General features: G+C 33.9%; 1 protein-coding gene across 12 annotated transcripts in view; it reads left to right on the top strand.

Moving 5' to 3' along the window:
• LOC306855761 (formin-binding protein 1-like) overlaps window positions 1-16,709 on the top strand; it is a gene marked incomplete at its 3' end in the record, with an annotated part of 85,616 nt that extends 68,907 nt beyond the window's left edge. For 5 of the 12 annotated variants that reach the window (XM_079394614.1, XM_079394611.1, XM_079394616.1 and 2 more), the window contains 9 exons: window positions 4,171-4,185; window positions 5,554-5,589; window positions 8,500-8,609; window positions 9,485-9,617; window positions 9,725-9,858; window positions 10,022-10,170; window positions 11,389-11,547; window positions 12,379-12,414; window positions 13,704-16,709. In XM_079394614.1, coding sequence (XP_079250740.1) covers window positions 4,171-4,185; window positions 5,554-5,589; window positions 8,500-8,609; window positions 9,485-9,617; window positions 9,725-9,858; window positions 10,022-10,170; window positions 11,389-11,547; window positions 12,379-12,414; window positions 13,704-13,711 — 780 coding nt within the window. Of the gene's footprint in view, window positions 1-4,170; window positions 4,186-5,553; window positions 5,590-8,499; window positions 8,610-9,484; window positions 9,618-9,724; window positions 9,859-10,021; window positions 10,171-11,388; window positions 11,568-12,378; window positions 12,415-13,703 lie in introns of those variants that run through there. The other 7 variants (XM_079394619.1, XM_079394617.1, XM_079394618.1 and 4 more) reach the window with 5 other exon arrangements.
• Between the last annotated feature and the right edge of the window lie 2,104 nt (window positions 16,710-18,813).

Below are 18,813 nucleotides of genomic sequence, written 5' to 3'. Positions count from 1 at the left end.
CGCGGTGATAGATCAAATAAAAACGGGTGCTCAAACATACAGGTTTATCCTGAGTAATGCGATTACACACACACAAACTCTCAGAAACGATGTCTTCTATTTACACACATGCTGCCATGTGACTTTCTGATAAAGTCAGACCAGATTCACCTTCCCTTCAGGAAGGCCGTCCGCGTTTTTCCGCATGTGCGAGCTGAGATTCTGACTTTTGGATGACTTTGCAAGATAACAGACACAAAACACAGCAGATAACGGAGCAAATCGCGCTTTCCCATGTCCCTGTGCAAATCTCACTTATTTTTTATCTTTCCAAAGGACTGATGGTCAGTGAACAAAAAAAACAGATTTATCATTTCCTATTTTTGGCCATACATGCATCAAACAGGAAGGTTCATCATGCTGACAGAGCTCTATGAAGCTTATTGTCCATATTTTTAGCATATACAGACTCAACAGTGTTGCCTGAATCAGATCACAGTTTAAGGATGTTATAGACAAAAATGATTAAAAATACAGGAACATATGGAGATCTTTGACACTTTCATTGTCTTCATTTGTGCTCCCGGCTTATTTATAATAAATATGTTTGTATGATTTGATGTACACTACTCGTTGAAGGTTTGAGGTCAGAATAAAACGAAGGCTTATATTCAGCAAGAATGCATTAAATTGATCAAAAGTGATAGTAAATGTATTTATAATGTTACAAAAGATTTCTATTTTGAATAAGTACTGTTCTTTTGAACTGTCTATTCATCAGAGAATCCTAAAAATGGTTTTCACAACTGTTTCCAATATTGATAATAATAATAATAAATGTTTCTTAAACAGCGAATCAGGTTGAATGATTTGAATGGCATGAGGAATGATGCTGAAAATTCTGCTTTGCATCATAGGAATAAATTCAATTTTACAATATATTAAAATAGAACACCGTTATTTTCATTTGTAATAATATTTCACAATATTACTGTTTTTTTCTGTATTTTTAATAAAATACATGCAGCCTTGGTGAACATAAGTTGGATTTGTTTTAATAATGTATGTTATTTTTTGCTGGCTACTCTAGTAGACTGTAATTTACACACTAGAGTATGTCACATACTTATTTATTATGTAAGACTATAATAATCAGAGAACATCTTGAGGAATAATGTCAGTGTGTTTGTTTTGGTGCCTGATAGTCAGTTAGGTGTGTGTGTGTGTGTGTGTGTGTTTGAATTATATATGTATGCAGGTTTATTGACACAAAAGTGTGTATGTGTGTTTGTCCTAATGTACCAATGTTTTTATTGTATATTTTTGTGTTAAAGTGTGTTTGTAGAGTGATGAAGTGTGTGCGAGTGTGTGTTTGTATAGTTATGCGTGAGTGTGTGTGTGTGTGTGTGTGTTTAATTAGGGTTTATTCTTTGCTGCAGTCTGCACAGTCTCTCTATTATAATAAAGAAATCATGAAGAGGACTCTTGGTCGGCCTACCTATGCTTTCGAGGCCAGGCAATATGTCGTAAGTGTGTGAGAGAAGGCAAGAGTGTGTGTGGGTTACTTAGACATACTTAGATATACAAATTTATCCATAAAAGTGAGATAAATTTGGCAAAACCTTTCCTTTCGAATGATAAGTAAATTGTGTATATGATTTTTAAATGTATAATTGCAATATTTTAAAATCAATTTATTATATTTTTATTAAAATATTATAATTAATTTACTGTTTGGGTTAGTTTTTGATTATTATTATTATTAATAAAACATTTAGAGGTGTGTGTGTGTGCTTGAATGATCGTTTAACAGACTTAACCTCATTTAGTGTTTTTTTTAATTAATGTGATATTGTTAAAAAATCTGAATTTCTTCATTAATTTGTATCTCTTTAAATTCTTCCCATGAATGAGGTTAATGTCTGATATTCAGTATTAAAATCCATTTGTAATTGAGAAAAGTGGCTTTTGACCCCGTCTCCCATGTGCAACCCCAGCAGCCTGGCTCCGCCCCTGCGCTCTGGCAGCAAATCAGCTTGTGTGGGAGGGGTTAATTCTCAAAGTGTCACGAGTGCGACTTCTGAATGCAAGCCTTGCGCATTCACGATCATATTTGACCCTTCTGGTGCTCGTAACACTTTCTCACACACAACGATATGTTCAGAATTCACCCCTTTTGGTGTCATTTCGCTGCTTTGATATATTGGATGTTTATCTCTATATGCACATCACGTTCACACAAAAAGTCCCGTCTGTATTCACTATCTATGTCCGTTACAAACGCGTTGAATTCTACATCCTGTTGGCGCATTCATGAGTTTGAAAAGTCTTTAAACATGTTACGTCTTGTCAGGGCATTTATACATTTGACAAAACCTCAGAAAATAGCTCCATAGTTTGAGCACCCTAAAATATGTAGTCTTCACAGAAATAGTTTTCACGAAATCAGAGGTTGTTGCTCTTTTTCATTATCAGTATGCAGTCAATAAATAAACAAACTAACTAGCTATTTTTATATATTTTTATTATTTTGTTTTTATATTCTATGTGTTTTTTATTTGCATATGTAATTATACATATATTTTTATTTTTCTATTTATTTAGTCATTTAGCAGACGCTTTTATCCAAAACAACTTACAAATGAGGACATAAGAAGCAATCAAAACCAACAAAAGAGCGACAACGTGCAAGTGCTATTACAAGTCTCAGTTAGCCTAACGCAGTACAGATAAATATTATTATTATTATTATTTGCATGATCACCATGCTTTATTCTAATGCCCACAAAATAAATATATAAATATACTTCCTAATTTTCATGTATTATGCATATTTTAATACATATTATTATATATATTTTTAAAAAATCTATATTCTGTATATTGCATAATCATACTTTTTTTTAAATTATCTTTACATTTACATTTTATTATGTTTAATATTTTGTTTTTAAATTATATATTAAAAAAAATTATTTGCGTAGTTATGTTTCATTTTATCTCATGGTTTTTGTTTAAATAATCTCTTATTAATCTCTTATGATTATAACAATCATTTAGTAATCTCAAGTGTTCAGTCAAAACTAGTTGTTCACTTCACATTTTTACCACACTTCTACTTTTCCTCCATGAATTGCTTTGTTTTGGGATCCCCTCTCAGGTACGATTACCCAGAATCCCCTCTGGTGTGGTGGCTGCCTCAAAAACAAGCCCGTTTATTGAGAATATGTTCATTTTTGTTTCTCTTTCTCTTTCCTCTGTCTTCTCTCTTGTACACCCATGTGTTCTGTTTATTGGCTGACTATTGCTTTAGGACTGATGATGTCATCCTCATGTGACCCTGTAACATTGTGTGTAATAACTGGTTCATTGGTACCTGCTGAAGTTCACTGCATCAGAAAGAAATGCCAATCAATTCCTGATGGATAAAATCAAATTGCATCCTATTTTTTTCTCCTTGTATGCAAATGCATCAAGCTAAAGCAGTAAAACGGTTTTGTTGAACACTATTGCTAAAAATTGCAACATTACAATATTGAATTTATCAACTTAACCTTAAAGAGACAGTCAACCCAAAATTAACATTCTGTCTTATCATTCCAAACTGTATGCATTTCTCTGAAGATTGCTGGTAACGAAGAGTTTTGGTTCCCATTGACTCCCATAGTGTTTTAGTCCATATAATGGAAGTCAATGGGAACAGAAACCATTTGGTTACCAACATTCTTCAAAATACCTTCTTTTGTGTTCCACAGAAGAAAGAAATGCATTCAGGGCTTGAATGACATGAGGGTAAGTAAATGATGACAGAATTTTCATTTTTTAGTGGACTGTCCCTTTAAATCTTTAGAACATTCTGGAATATTTCAAGGTTCTGGAATATAAATGCACATAGAAGGCCTGTACTTCCGCTAATGTGACATTTTCTCTGTTCAAATGCCAAAGTTAGGCTTTCAGCTTAATTTCCCATGGCTCTGCCTACAGAAATCTGTCTTATGACGGAGCACAAAATACTGACGGCTGGCCAAAAGTGAACTGTGATGTAGTGAGCTTCATCAATGACATCATAAGGCATGAACACTCCTGCATGCATGTGACGTGTGTACAGCGGTCTGATGTTGCTCCCTCTGATGTTTTCTCTCTTCTCTCGGTTCATTCCCTCGATCGCTCTCTCTTTTCGTCCGTGAGAAGCTCTCTCTAAAGCTGGTAAGCATGACCTCAGTAGCATGTCGGTAGCGGCATGCCCGTAGCATGTCCGTCGCTGTAGTAACACATGGTCCTTTAACATCACTTTGTTCCTTTGTGTTCAACCCTTATGGTTATTTTTGTTTACAAGGATAGTTCACCCAAAAACTTCAAATTTGCTTTTAATTTACTCACCCTCAGGTAATCCATGATTTTTGTTTTTTTCCCAGTAGAACAGTAAAGAAGAGTTTTAGCTGAAAATGTGGTCCTTTGTGATTCACAAAATGTCAAAGTCAATGGCTTGAGAGTAAAAAAAAAAGCATACCAGGCAATGTAGAATGAATCCCTGTGCCTCCTGATGATATAGTGAGGTCTTATGAAGCAAAACGATCAGTCTGTGCAAGAAACTGAACTTTATTTACAATAATATTACCTGTGATCAGAGCCTCAGGCAAACGGTCCAGAGTGATGTCCGGTTTGCGAACGAATCATTCTTTTGAACTGATTCTTTTTAGTGAACTGAATAAACCAGTTCACCAAAGTGTACTGAACCGTCTGAAACAGTTCACGACTCGAGCAGCACAGATCTACAAGTTACTCAATCAAAACTCACTTTACGACATATATCAGTGTATATGAACCTATAATGCTCATTCAGGGCTCCAGATCTGACTCAGCTTGACTCGGACCGATGAGCTCCTCATATGAAAGTATGAAAGTTTTTATGGCTTCTTGTTGTTTATGGAAAAAGGTGAGCTGATGAAGACAAGTTTATTCATTTTATATGCTCTGGACATGTAAAACATCCACGTTTCACATCATTATTGGGTGTTTTAGTAATATAATTGCATATGCGTCATTGCGTGATTACGTAAACGAAGTAGTGAATTGAACCAGTTTAAACAAACTATCCGAAAGATGCAGTTTGTAGAAAATAATCTCATTTCCCCGTTTGAATGAGGCTATGAATTAGGGGATTCAGTTTCTTGCACAGACCAATCGATTCGCTTCATAAGACCTCAATATATCGTCAGGAGCCACGGGTATTAATTTGGTCTTGCCTGTATATGCTTTTTTTGACTCTCAAAGTGTGACGATCGTCATTGACTTGCATTTTATGATTTACCAAGGACCACAGTTTCAGCTAAAAATCTTCTTTACTGTTCTACTAAATATATATATATATATATATATAATAATAATAATAATTCCTTGGCTGGCCTGAGAGTGAGTAAATGAACAGCTCATTTTCATTTTTGGGTGAACTATACTTTTTGTATTGTTTTGTTATATAATTTTACCTTTGTGTGTATTTAAGTTGTTTTCTGATTTATCTTTTTGTCGATGTCTGTTTTGTCTTGTTGCCGTGGTGACTGTCCCTCTGTGTAGCTCTCACTCAATGCCCACGTGCGGAACCTTATTGAGGTGATCTGAAACCCGTTTTTTTGTCCCTGTGTTTATTTATCTGTCCCTGATTCGGTCTCTATATGTTTCAAACGACTTGATTCATTTGATCCCTAACCAGATGTGTGGCATAATATGCTGAAATGTCATCATTTTGAATGTAGTTTTAGTGTAAGTTAAAGGGATAGTTCACATGCAAAATTAATATACAGTCTTTATTGAATGTCATCCTAAATATTTGGCTTGAGTTTTTTCTGTGGAACATGCTTAATTTGACATTTCATTGTCATTATATGGAAAAAAACAGCATGCAAATTTTGCAAAATATCTTATTTCATGTTTCACTGAAGCAATGAAGTCAAATTGGTTTTGAATGACATGAGGGTGAAAATATCATGTAAAATAAAGTGTTATTATAATTATCAGTGATTAGAATAGATCAAACATGTTAACCAATCTCTACCCAATTATTATAATTTTTTACACGTGATTATTGAATCACTGATGGTGGTTTATGATTTACTGCAGGTAATGTTTGGTTATATTTAAACCAATCTGTTTATAGATATGTGTATTTTAATCCATATAATTTAATCCAAAATTGATTTCTGAGATTTATTTTATTTAGATCCATTTTTAGTTGTAAAGAATCAAAATATTACATAATTAACATTTTATTTGAACAATTTGTCTTTGTTTTGAAGAGGGTGAGTACAACAGTGAGTGTAGCATGTATATTGTACTTGTGTAGATCTTGATTATTAATTTTTATTAAGTTTGCCTGGACTGATTTTGTGGTTTTATTTAACTGTATTTTGAGTGACAGTGCAATGCATGCTCAGAAAAATCTGGTTGTTTATTGTTGCATGACAGTATGGGGATGTGGAAGAAGGGGTAAGATTGATGTGCCTGTCTTGTGACCTTTGACCTTTTAGCACTTCCACTGACCTGTGGGCAGGACTGAAAGATACAGTCATCCACCTATTCAGTCCAAACTCAAATTCTAGAAATGAATGAATAATATCCGATTTTAGGCTAAGATAAGTATGATTTTTCAGGATGCCTATTTTAACCCTGTAAAGCCAGACACATGAAATAGTTTTTTTTTAATTGAACAGTTTATTGAACGTGATATTTGTTGAGTATCATATTTGATAACTCACTCTCTTATGGCTCGTATAGATGATATATAGATAATAATATAGTGCTCATGCATGAAAATTCATTCAGACACTCAAACTGAGCAAAAATATGCAATTTGGTGCAGCTTCTGATATATATAGCCAAAAGTAAGATGAAATTATGATAACTTGTAGATCAGTGAGATCTTTATAACAGAATACTTACATAAAATGGATGTAAATATCAGTTTTCATTCTATATCTCCCAGTAATTTGTCTTAGTAAGATGATATTTAAATGCTTAGATTTATGAACAAAACGTATAATGCGATGTGATGCAATGATGATGAAACAAATAAAAGTTCCTCAAAAGCCTGATGAATCATATTTGACACATTTGAACATGATTTTTCAAAAAAATTATGTATGGCTAATCAAGTTGCTTTAGTCCAGTAAGTGTTCATCTTGAAATATTACTAACAATATAAATGCTATCCACACGTTTACTAAGATTTCACAGCAAAAAAACATGTACCATGACCTCAATTAGACTAAAAGGCTTTTTACTTTGTTAAACGAAGTATCGATCAGATGACAGAAGCCATGTAGTAGATTGTGTAGAACAGTTTTTTTTTTTTAGCAAGGTTTTAATCATGTTGATCATTTAGAGGCCTTAAATGTGTGTATCAAATATGATACAATAGGCTCCATAGGGTTCAAAATCATTACAGCAGGTTTATCCTCCCCAAATTCACGGCTCTTTATAGCCACCATGTGGTTGAAATAAGTATGAGAGAACTAATGTGGAATAAGCAGTAGCTGGCAATATTATCCGTCTGCAGTACCGGGGGCCGCACTTTCAGGACCGCAGTTGTAGGACCGCATTTCTAGGACCCTAGTTTTTTTGTGACAGCGCCACCGACCGAGTCGGAAAACCGCAGTCCCAGAGACAAATTCCGAAGCCCAACCAGGCCATATATGATGGCCTATCAAAAGAAAATTGTTAATTGAAATATAGCATAAGGTATAATATACAGTAGGGTTCGAAAGGGCAGAAACATGCACAATACATTATATTGTTATGCACTTCATATAGAGTACAGTACACAGTAAATAACACAATCTAACACGTGGTATTTTAACAGTCAATTATTATGATGGCCTCTCTGACTATTAAAATGTCATATTTTTAATGTTAAACAAATTAAAATTGATTCACATTTGATACTCTGATTGTCATCCATCTTCGCTGGTCCTCTAATTCGGTAGGTGGCGTTGTCACTAAAAACCTAGGGTCCTAGAAATACGGTCCTAGGACTGTGTTCTCCTCCGGTTTTGCAGGCTCGTAGCTGGAGTGTTCAGAGGATCGATACATTAATGTAGACAGGAACAGGATATTGAAGCGAGCAAGAAAGAGGGCACATAAGGACAGATGCAAACAACCAGAATCAGATTTCAAAGATGAGTGAGCAAGATAACAGTTTATTTTATGAAAACTGTTTAATCAATGTTGATGTTGGCATTGGACTGAATAGGTTAATCATTGATCTTAGATTTAATTGTCTCATCTGGTTTTCCTTTAATAAACACTTGATTTGAAAGCTGATTGGCTCCTTTCCGAAGGCAGATAGCCAACCAGATTACAGGAACAGAAGATTCTTTAATTGAATCCATTGATGTGATTGGATTTGTCCTGGTTTGACCCGCCCCATTTATACATATGCATATTAGTTTATATATTGGCAGATTCTAACAGGACAGTGTCAGTTTTTGAAGAGCAGATACTCACTGTTTGTCTGTCTCCTCTCAGGGTTCGAATCCTGAGGACTTTAGTCATCTTCCTCCAGAGCAGAGAAGGAAGAAACTTCAGGCGAAGATTGACGACATCAATAAAGACATACAGAAAGAGATGGACCAGAGGTGCACAGACAGACATGGACAAACACACAGAAACACAAACTTGTATATCCTGTTATACGCTAGTCAAAAATCCCAATGGATACATAGTAATATAGACTCTTTGAAAAAGAAAGATATAAAGACTTTAATAGTTTTTCCGCTTATTTTATTATTAAATATTTTTATTGCAGATTGTACACTTTCTGATTTTTACATTATTACTGCCTACCAATTACTTTCTTACTTATTGTTTTATTTAATTTTTTATGTTTAATGTATTTATTTATTTACTTATTGTATTTATTTACATATTTTATTTATTTGCATACACTTGCAACATTTATTATTTACATAATTCATTTATTAATTAACAATTTTATTTATATAATGAATTAATTATTTATTTACATGCTTATTTATTATTTTAATTATTTGCATACATATTTATATATTTCCATTATTACTTTATTTCATAGTTCTTTTTCACTTTTTGTTTTTATTTCTTGTTTTTTTTTCCCCCTCTTAATTGTATGTTTAATATTCACATTTGAACAAAATTGCATGTATAATTAATGTTTATTAAAAAAATATCCTAAAGGAATCCAATTGGAATTTGTTCCCAGTTCCCAGTTTCATTTATACGATTGCCAAAATTTCCAGCAGCATAACATTATTCAATGCAATATGAAATGAGATTTGAAAAAGATATACAATATTCAGTAGGACTCAAGAATATAAAGTAAAAATCAAGAATCCTTTAGGATCTTATTTGATTCTGTCGGAATTCCGATTATGAAATTTCAGTAAAAATGCACTAAATAATCCTTTTGGAATATTTTTTGACTAGGCCAGAGTTTGACGGGTTTTATTCAGTAAAATGTATTTTTTCTCTGTAGAGATGCTTTGACTAAAATGAAGGAAGTGTACATAAAGAACCCACAGATGGGGGATCCCAATAGCGTGGACCCTCGGTTAGCAGAGATCGCCCATAACATTGAGAAACTGCAGGCGGAGGCTCAGAAATTCGAGGTGCGTGTCATTTAATATAGCACAGGCCTGGATGAGAGGTTCAGTTCAGTGGAAATGAGTGTGTGTGTGTGTGTGTGTGTGTGTGTGTGTGTGTGTGTGTGTTTTAGGGCTGGTTAGCGGAGGTCGAAGGAAGGATGCCAACAAAGAGTGACCCTCCACGGAGGCTGAGTGCCCTGTACGAGACCCAAAACAGCACACCACCCACCACCAACAACAACAACTGCGCACAAGATAGAGAGAGGTACACACTCTCACACACACAAAATGATCAAATAAGATTATTATTATTGTTAATATTAACATAGACCTACACTTACAGTCACTTTACAATCACAGTACTTTGCAAACAGGTGCTATAGTTATTGTGTGCGTGTGTGTGTGTGTGCGTGTGTGTGATGGAGCAGTCCGGATGGCAGTTATACAGAGGAACCGAGTTCTGAGGTCCAGAGCAAAGTCCAGCCCGAAACAGCGGAGTCAGGAGATGAATTTGATGACCCGGATGAAGAAATGCTACCCACTATCGGCACCTGCAAAGCCCTCTACCAGTTTGAAGGTATTTCATGTATAAATGCATTATAAACAATACAAATACATAATTAAACGAACATTTACAGCAAAAATATGGGCTCGATTTCAAACCCTAGTGAGCTGCCTCACTGTCTGTTGTCAAATGCAGATTTGATTTGATTTGATAGACTTTATTAATCCCACACTGGGGAAATTCACTTGTTACTGCATACTCCACGAGACCAACCACAATACAATAAAAAACATACTAAAAACATGCAACCATACTACACAGTATTGTTACTGCAATTAAACAGTCTAACTGCTGTTGACATATATATATATATATATATATATATATATATGCAGCATCTTAAGTAATAAAACCTAAAAAAAGTGATTTCTTCATGTATGTATATGGTAATATGTATAGTAACACTTTATAATAAGATTCCATTTGTTAACATCAGTTAACTACATTAGAAATAACCATGAAAAATACTTAAGCATTTAATTTTTTATTATTTTTTTTTACTTTTATTAATGCATCTATCAATGTATGAACTAACAGTGAACATTTGTATCCTTGTTAACTAATAAATACTGAAATGCTCATTGTTAGTAAATTGTTAATTAATGCATTAACTCATGTTAACTAATGGAACCTTATAGCAAGTGTTACCGTACTGAGGCCAGTAATTGATTTTTTAAGACATAAACACTTTTATTCATCAAGGACACATTCAATTGATCAAAAGTGATAGTACAGACATTTAAAATATTACAAAAGATTTCTGTTTCAAAAAAATAATGTTCTTTTGAACATTCTATTCATCAAATTATTCTGAAAAAGTATCTTAGTTTTCACAAAAATATGAAGCAGCACAACCGTTTTCAAAATGAATAATAATAATAAGAAATGTTTCTTGAAATCAGGATATTAGAATGATTTCTGAAGGATCATGTGACACTAAGACTGGAGTAATGATGCTTAGAATTCAGCTTTGTATCACAGGAATAAATTACATTTTACAATATATTTGAATAGAAAACACTTATTTTGAATTGTAATAATATTTCACAATATTACAGATTTTACTGTATTTTTGATCAAATAAATGCAGGCTTGCTGAGCAGAAGATACTTCTTTTAAAAACATGAAATAATCTTACTGACCCCAAACTTTTAAACTGTAGTGTATATACATATTTTAATTATTTATTGATGGATTGATTGATTGAGTTTCTTCCAATTATCTCTGTAGGTGTTAATGAAGGCACCATCTCAGTAACGGAGGGTGAGCTCTTGTATGTAATAGAGGAAGATAAAGGTGACGGATGGACGCGTGTTAGAAGAAACGAGGAAGAGGAAGGTTACGTCCCTACTTCCTACGTCGAGGTCTTTCTGGACTCCAACGCCAAAGGTGCCATAACCTACATATGACCCAAAGCTTTAGGTCCTGTGATCTCAGAAGTGTGTTTGTGTATGAACATTAAAGGAGACGGCTAGGGTGTGTGTGTGTGTGTGTGTGTGTGTGAGATCCTGGATCTCTCCAAGCCAACAATGTGACTGTTTTTGGTAAAGCCGCATACTTTTTTTCTGAAACTTAATGACTAAATGATTGTATGTGTCTTAGCGGCACATGATGGTTCTAGATATTAGCCCACCATAGTTTAATATGGCGGTAGTATCTTGTCATTTTGAGTAGCAGTGCATGTTAGATCACTCCAACTAATGTACAGACAAATGCAACACACACACATAATAGGAGACACATGCAAGTTTTTGTACTGTTTTCATATGTAAATGAACTTAAGGTCAAATTATGCTAGTGTTTTTCCCCGAAAAACCATTTTCATAACCACTAGTCAAGCACTAGTAATAATAAACGGTTTACAAGTAGCATAAAAAAGTATCGTTATGATAATATATTTGTGAAAATCCCATCATTTGCTAATACGTGTTAGACCTTTTTGCTTCTTTAGCTGTATTATTTGTTCACATTGTGTTCAATCTCAACACTTGTGCTTGATAGTCTTAAAAAGAAAAAATAACCCTGGAAAAAACATATGATACATAGACATTTACAAAAACATAATATAAATGTGTAAAAGCAAAGTATGCATTCATAAATCATGATCGCATAGTATGCGTCACGTTCACACAATCATGTTTGGTGCTCCTGATCTTTATTCCTAAGAGCTGAGATGAAATATGACGTGAATATGAACCTTTTCTGAATGTTTCCTCACAGATGTGTTTTCCTGGAGAAGTGTTTATCTTTCTGAGGGTGAGACACAGAGTACTATTTGAGTGCATTAACAGTGTGTGGCTGAAGAGATCTAGAATTAATTGCTTTTGACATTTAAAACAGTTTAATACTCCACGAGTGTGATTTCCTCTGAACGAAGGGTTGGAGTCTGACTTTTATTTCAGTTTAAACATGCATGAACCTACTTATGCCACCTTTAAGTTAGAATCGTCTGCAATATGAGGTGCAAACAGACACACACACAAAACCCAGATACAATTCACAAACCAACAGAGACATAACCTTCATGCAAATCTTGATTGTTGAGAAAAGCATACTAAAATTTAATCGGAGTGCTCTGTTTCTGCAAACCTGACTGTTTGAGTGAGTTTTTGGCAGTTTTTCACTGCATAAATGCATGTTTGAGTGTGTTTCAGGTCACTTTTATTCTTGAATTCAACCAAGAACTCCTGGATTTTGTTGCCTACAAATCATTCATATTATAAATCATGCTACAAACTATCCTATGTGTTGTTTATTGTCATTTTCCAGTTCATTTTGTAACTGTACAGTTCATTTAAGCATTTATGCCATATGTCTGTGTGTTTAGGGGTGCATTTAAATTGGCTTTTCACACTTGTTATCATAGTTATTTTTAACCCTGGATTATCTTGTTCCATGTTTCACACGGTTAGTTTATCACGGGTTAATTGTTTTGTACATTTGGCACTGTAGTTTTAAAATTAGTAGCGCAATTAAGAAATTGTTCTCAGGGCTTATTAATTTGTTCCCTTGTTTTACTTAAATCGTGGGCATGTTGTACATTGTTTCAATTAATTTAAATTGTGACCATGATTTACCTAAAACCAAATTATTAAATTATGGGAAAGATTTTTTATTTTATTTTCTATGTTATGTGCGAATTGGAATAAAGCTGAAAAGAAATATTTAAGCGTTAAAACTTAAGCGTTAAAAAAAAGCTTTAAAAAATTTAAATGTTGCCTTGACACTTTATAAAATAAAATAAGTCACTAAAGCAAAAAATTCTAAAACTAAGAAAAACAATAACTAATAAAAGCGACAAAAGCACATAACAGAATTGTTAGAACTTGCTAATTAAAATGAAAAATAACAGCTAATAAATACTATAATCGTATATAAATAAAACAGAAACAACAATGGAAATGAACTAAAACTAAAAAGAAGATAACCCAGGGTTAGTTATAGTTTGAAAAGCCTTTCATAGAGGGCATGAATCCATCCCTTCACCGAGTCTAACATGTTTTTTCTTTTGTTTTTCATATGTTTGTTTGTTTGTATGACTGCAGATTCGTAAAGTATGGAAGGAGGACTCAGTGGTGCAGGGCAAACAGCAGCCACATGTGGGGGAAACTACTGCCTACCCTCCATGAACCGCCCTAGAGTGAGACAGATGAGAGACAGACACAAAATAAAGAGAGGAACAGTGAAAGAAGTGAGAGGAAGAGGCTATAGAGACCTCTCGGCCTAAATTCTCCTGCTGTAGAGAGGAACTTTAACAGCGAATCAGAGAAATATTATGGCATTTAGATTTATTACCTGTCTGTTATTTTATAATGAGGTGAATATGATCTGCATATATCATTTTGCTTTATGGCTATTCATCGCTGCTGAACGCCGCTAACGTTTCTCTCAGCCTGTGCGAGTGAGTGTATGTGTGTGTGGTTGTCTTGTGTCCGATTTCCTCGCCTTTCTCGAACTAAAACCCTGGGAATGTGGTCTGTTAAAGAAGCTGAATTTTTGGTACCACAAACAGTGCTGTGCTCCATTCATATTCCTGCTATATATAGCTTGATGCTCGAAAGATGATGTACACTACTGGTCAAAAGTTGGGAAAAATTAAGATTTTTAATGTTTTGAAAGAAGTCTATTCTACTCACTAAGGCTGCATTTATTAAAATAAAAATACAGTAGAATCTGTAAAAAAAATTGAATATTTTTACACTTTATAATAACTATTTTGTTTTTAAGTATGTTTTAAAATTTAATTTATTCCTGTGTTGCAAAGCTGAATTTTCAGCATCATTACTCCATCAGATCCTTCAGAAATCATTCTAATATGCCGATTTGCTGCTCAATTATGATTGGTGCTCAGTTATTAATAATGGTTTTTATCATCATCAATGCAAAAAAAATTTTTTGCTGCTGAAACCGCGATTTTTATTTGATGAACAGAAAGTTCAAAACACAGAAATGATTTGAAACAAAAATCTTTTGTAACATTATAAATATCTTTACTGTCACCTTTACCTCAAACTTTTGAATGCTAGTGTATTAAAGTTTCAAAAGAATATTAAAATTACATTTTAAAATATAAGACAACAGATATTTTAAATTGTAATAATATTTCACAATATTACTGTTTTTGCTGTATTTTTGATCAAATAATTCCAGCCTTGGTGAGCAGAAGAGACTTCTTTCAAAAACATTCTAAACTTTGTGTATAAAGAAATAAAATGGCAATGCGAGCATGTTTTACAGGTGTATGCTCATCAACAAATCATGTTTTACACAGTTAAAAACATTCATATATATAAACTTTAAATCATTCATACATTTGTTTGTATGATGTGAAATGTCTTTAAGTGCCCTTCGATTGCACTTTTCCAAGTTGCAAGCTGGAATCTTTCTCGAGTTGAATGGAGCGCAGCATTATAGTTCTTCATGATGTCACTCCTTCATCAGGCCACACCCCTTTAGACCCTTTGACTCCACCTTCCAAAGATAACAGCTGGTTATCACATGGCTGTGGCACACATCAGGGGCGGGGCTTCACTGGCCAATAGCATGTCTGCTTGCCCTGGCACCTCCTCTGTCTCCGCCCTTCCAGTGCAATTACTAATACTGTCTGTCTCTGTCATCTTATCCAACTCATTTTTATCTAACGTCCCTTCAGCGATTTACATTTTCATTCATTTCATCTATTAAGACTTCTTGCTTTACCTTAACCATCCAATCATCATGCTCAAACACTGTTTTTGTTTGTCAGGCATTTACACTCATGTATATGCTAATGTCCTGTTGATATGGGTATGTATTTATTGTGACAGCTGTTTTGTTCATGTCTTCATGGTTTTAACCTGTGGAGCACCCAGCCGAGAACCTCGCGACCTCATTGGTTTCGCCGGTTAAATATATATGTAATGGTTTAAATTTACTCTGAGCCAAATGTACAGGTTAACCAGACATTTAACATGCATCATGTGAGCTGTGAGCGTTTGTATGGCTCACTTAACCTGAAGAATAGACTTGGAGGTTTTTAATTCAACTGATTTTTTTCACTTTTTGATGTAATCACTGTGGTTTGGCGAAGGGGATTTTTTTTTTGTGTGTGTGAAGAGATTATATTTTGTAATTTCATCATCTTCCACTGTTTACTCACCATCCCTGAGGCACATAACTTTAACTTTTCTTTTTATATATATATATATATATTTTTAGTTCTCTCACACAGTCATTTTGGGTCCAGGAGAGGTTTTAGATATTTAAAATTTTGTTTTGTTTTTTCTTTTATTATTATTGATTAAGCAGGGTTGAAGCCCAAATCATCTACATCTCTACAGGCAGCATCATGGAACAGCACATGCCACAGATCTGCTATTTAATGCTTTTATTATGTTTAACAAAGCGCTTATTGATGAATTATGATGTTTTATGTTGAATGAATTGAGCAGCCTCTCAGAATAACTGACTCACTCGCTAGTGATGAACCTGTAAATATAAAAATGTGTTATAAATAAGAAATGGTTAAGAACATCTCACCATCTTGAAGAGGAAAACGTCATTTCGTATGTCTTCCGAACATACACACTTTCTCAAGTGCTCTGTCTCTCTTTGAGAACAAAACAATTGCTAAACAACTTCATTTCAGCCTTTTCAGCACTGTTATATTTTGCCGGCTATCACCATATGACATATACATGTCAGTGATATGAATAATTTGCCCTCGGCCCTTACCTGCTCTATTTGGGGCTTCAAAACACCATTCCCCGAATCAGAGAATTATAAATATATATATGTATATCTATACATACAAGTCTATAAATAAGAGTGAACTACCAATCCATGGTAAGAGTCTATTTTTAAATTTTGATTAATAAAAATGTCCCTTTTTTTTTTCTCTGCTTTGCAAAATGAATTTAAATGTTTTTATTTTTTTTTTATCTCTTTTGGTGGGGTCTGCCAAATGTTTGTTTTGCACTTTTTTGTTTGTGTTCTATTTGTTATGCTTGTGTTTTTGAGCACTGAATACTTTGTATGTGTTAACTGTGCCAATTAAAGATAGAGGGGGAAAATTAATGAATTATTGTCTCAGTGTATCACTTTGTGTGTGTGTGTGTGTATACGTACATAACCATATTTTGGGGACAATTTTGTGCCAAAAAGTGAGCTGAACCTGATCAAAAAGCTCCATCAAAAGCTCACTAGCCAATCAGAGTGGATCGCTGTTAAGCCCGCCCCCACGAGAGGTTTGTGCCAAAACAACGAAAATTTGCGAAGCGTAAGCGAAATCTGTTGCAACGCATTCAGAATCCACGATTTGCGAAAACGAATCTATGAAAATCATTAACAAAGAATTAAGCCTATTTGAAGAGCATGTTACATTTGTGCGACTGAGTTAATTTTTTTCATTTTCATTGTGTTTTTCTTCTTTTGTAATGGCATATTTTTGATCGTTTCTGGAAAAGTTACGTTTGTTTTTATAAAGTTATGTTCATTTTTATTGACACAAAAATAATTCCATAGACCAGAAGCTTTAGAAAATTGATCAACAATGCTAATTGCAATAGGGACCCAAGAGGCATCTCTTAAAAAAAGAGCAGTATCATTTGCTAATTGGCTGTTCTTTATTTCCCTTTCTGCAATGAGAATGCCTTTCAAGATACTTTTATTAATAAAATGTGAGAAAATCTGGCCAACAAGAAGGAAGAGATAGGGCATCCTTGCCTAATACCCATCAGAAGGTTGAATCTGGCTGACATACCAAAACTAAATTTGAGTGAACAGTTACTGTTAGCATAAAGTGTCCTGATGGCATTATAAAAAAATCACCAAAACCAAAATTTTGAAGACATCGAAAAATAAATGAATGTTCCACTGTGACAAATGCCTTGTATAGAAATCTAAAAAAGAGATGAAACTGTCTTCAGAAATCAAATCTGATTAGAATATCTGAAATTAATCTGATATTAGTAGAAATATGCCTATTTTGAATAAAGCCAGACTGTGATTAATTGATTAAAAAGCTAATAATTTTCTGTAATCTCTGGGGAAAGAGTTGAGAAAGAATTTTGTAATCAGTGTTAAGTAAACAGATTGGATGCCAATTTTCAATAAGGAGTGGATCCTTTTTATCTTTTGGGATCAGAGTGATTACACCTTGTGTCAAGATAGGAGGAAGAGATGATTTCAGAATACTCTCTTCATAGACTTCTTCAAGGAAAGGAGCTGAAGGTTCAGAGAATGTCGTATAAAATTCTGTTGTAATACCATCATTCCCCGGAGGCTTGTGAATTTTAAGATGATTAATGGAATCGACAACTTCCTCAAGAGAGATAGGGCTATCACATTGATTTTTGTCATCTGCCTCTACAGAAATCAAATCAACAGTCGAGTCTTAAGAAAGAGAATGTGTCATCTACATCAACCCTAGAGATATCTAGCAATTTATAAAAATTAAAGCAATAATTTGAGATTGTCTTAGGGTCATCTGTAATGATACCATCAACGCTGAGTTTATAGACATGCTATTGTAATTGACTTCTCTAATCTGAAGAGGTATGCAGAATTTTGTTCGCCTTGCTCCATCCACCTCCTCCTAGATCGCACAAAAGCACCTTCAGCTTTACATTTATATATAGTATCAAGCTGGTTTTGTAAATTGCAAAGTGAAACAGTTTCATCATTTGAAAGATTTTCAGGAGGCAATGTCACTAATAACCATCTCTTCCTCAGCTTTTAGCAAGTGCACTCTCCATAGCTTATCAAATTTTAATAACTCCCAATTATTACTAAAAGAACGTTCCCTTAAAGCTTTTTTTCCAATAATGGTTAATAAAATAATACATTTTAATCTTAGCGGTATTATAAGATAACAGAGAGCTATTTAATTTCCAGTATGAAGTTTTATGAGTTAAAGTGTTTACAGACCCTGCTAAAAAACAAAACAATAGAAACCATCACAGAAATTCCAATGTTTTCCATTAAAATACCATTATAAACCATTAGCTTTTTCCAGTAAAACCATTACAAAATTCCTTTTTGTTGTGTGTTTTGGGCATTTTTCCAATAAGATTTAACATCCCACCAATATAATGCATCACAAACCAGTAGACACCATTATAGTTTCCATTAAAACAATACAATTCCCATTATAACCATTAAATCCATTACATTTTC

The sequence above is a fragment of the Barbus barbus genome (assembly GCF_936440315.1).
Source record: "Barbus barbus genome assembly, chromosome: 36".
Lineage (NCBI taxonomy): Eukaryota > Metazoa > Chordata > Actinopteri > Cypriniformes > Cyprinidae > Barbus > Barbus barbus.
The sequence above is the reverse complement of the archived record's forward strand: the minus strand, read 5'-3'. Positions and strand labels throughout refer to the sequence as shown.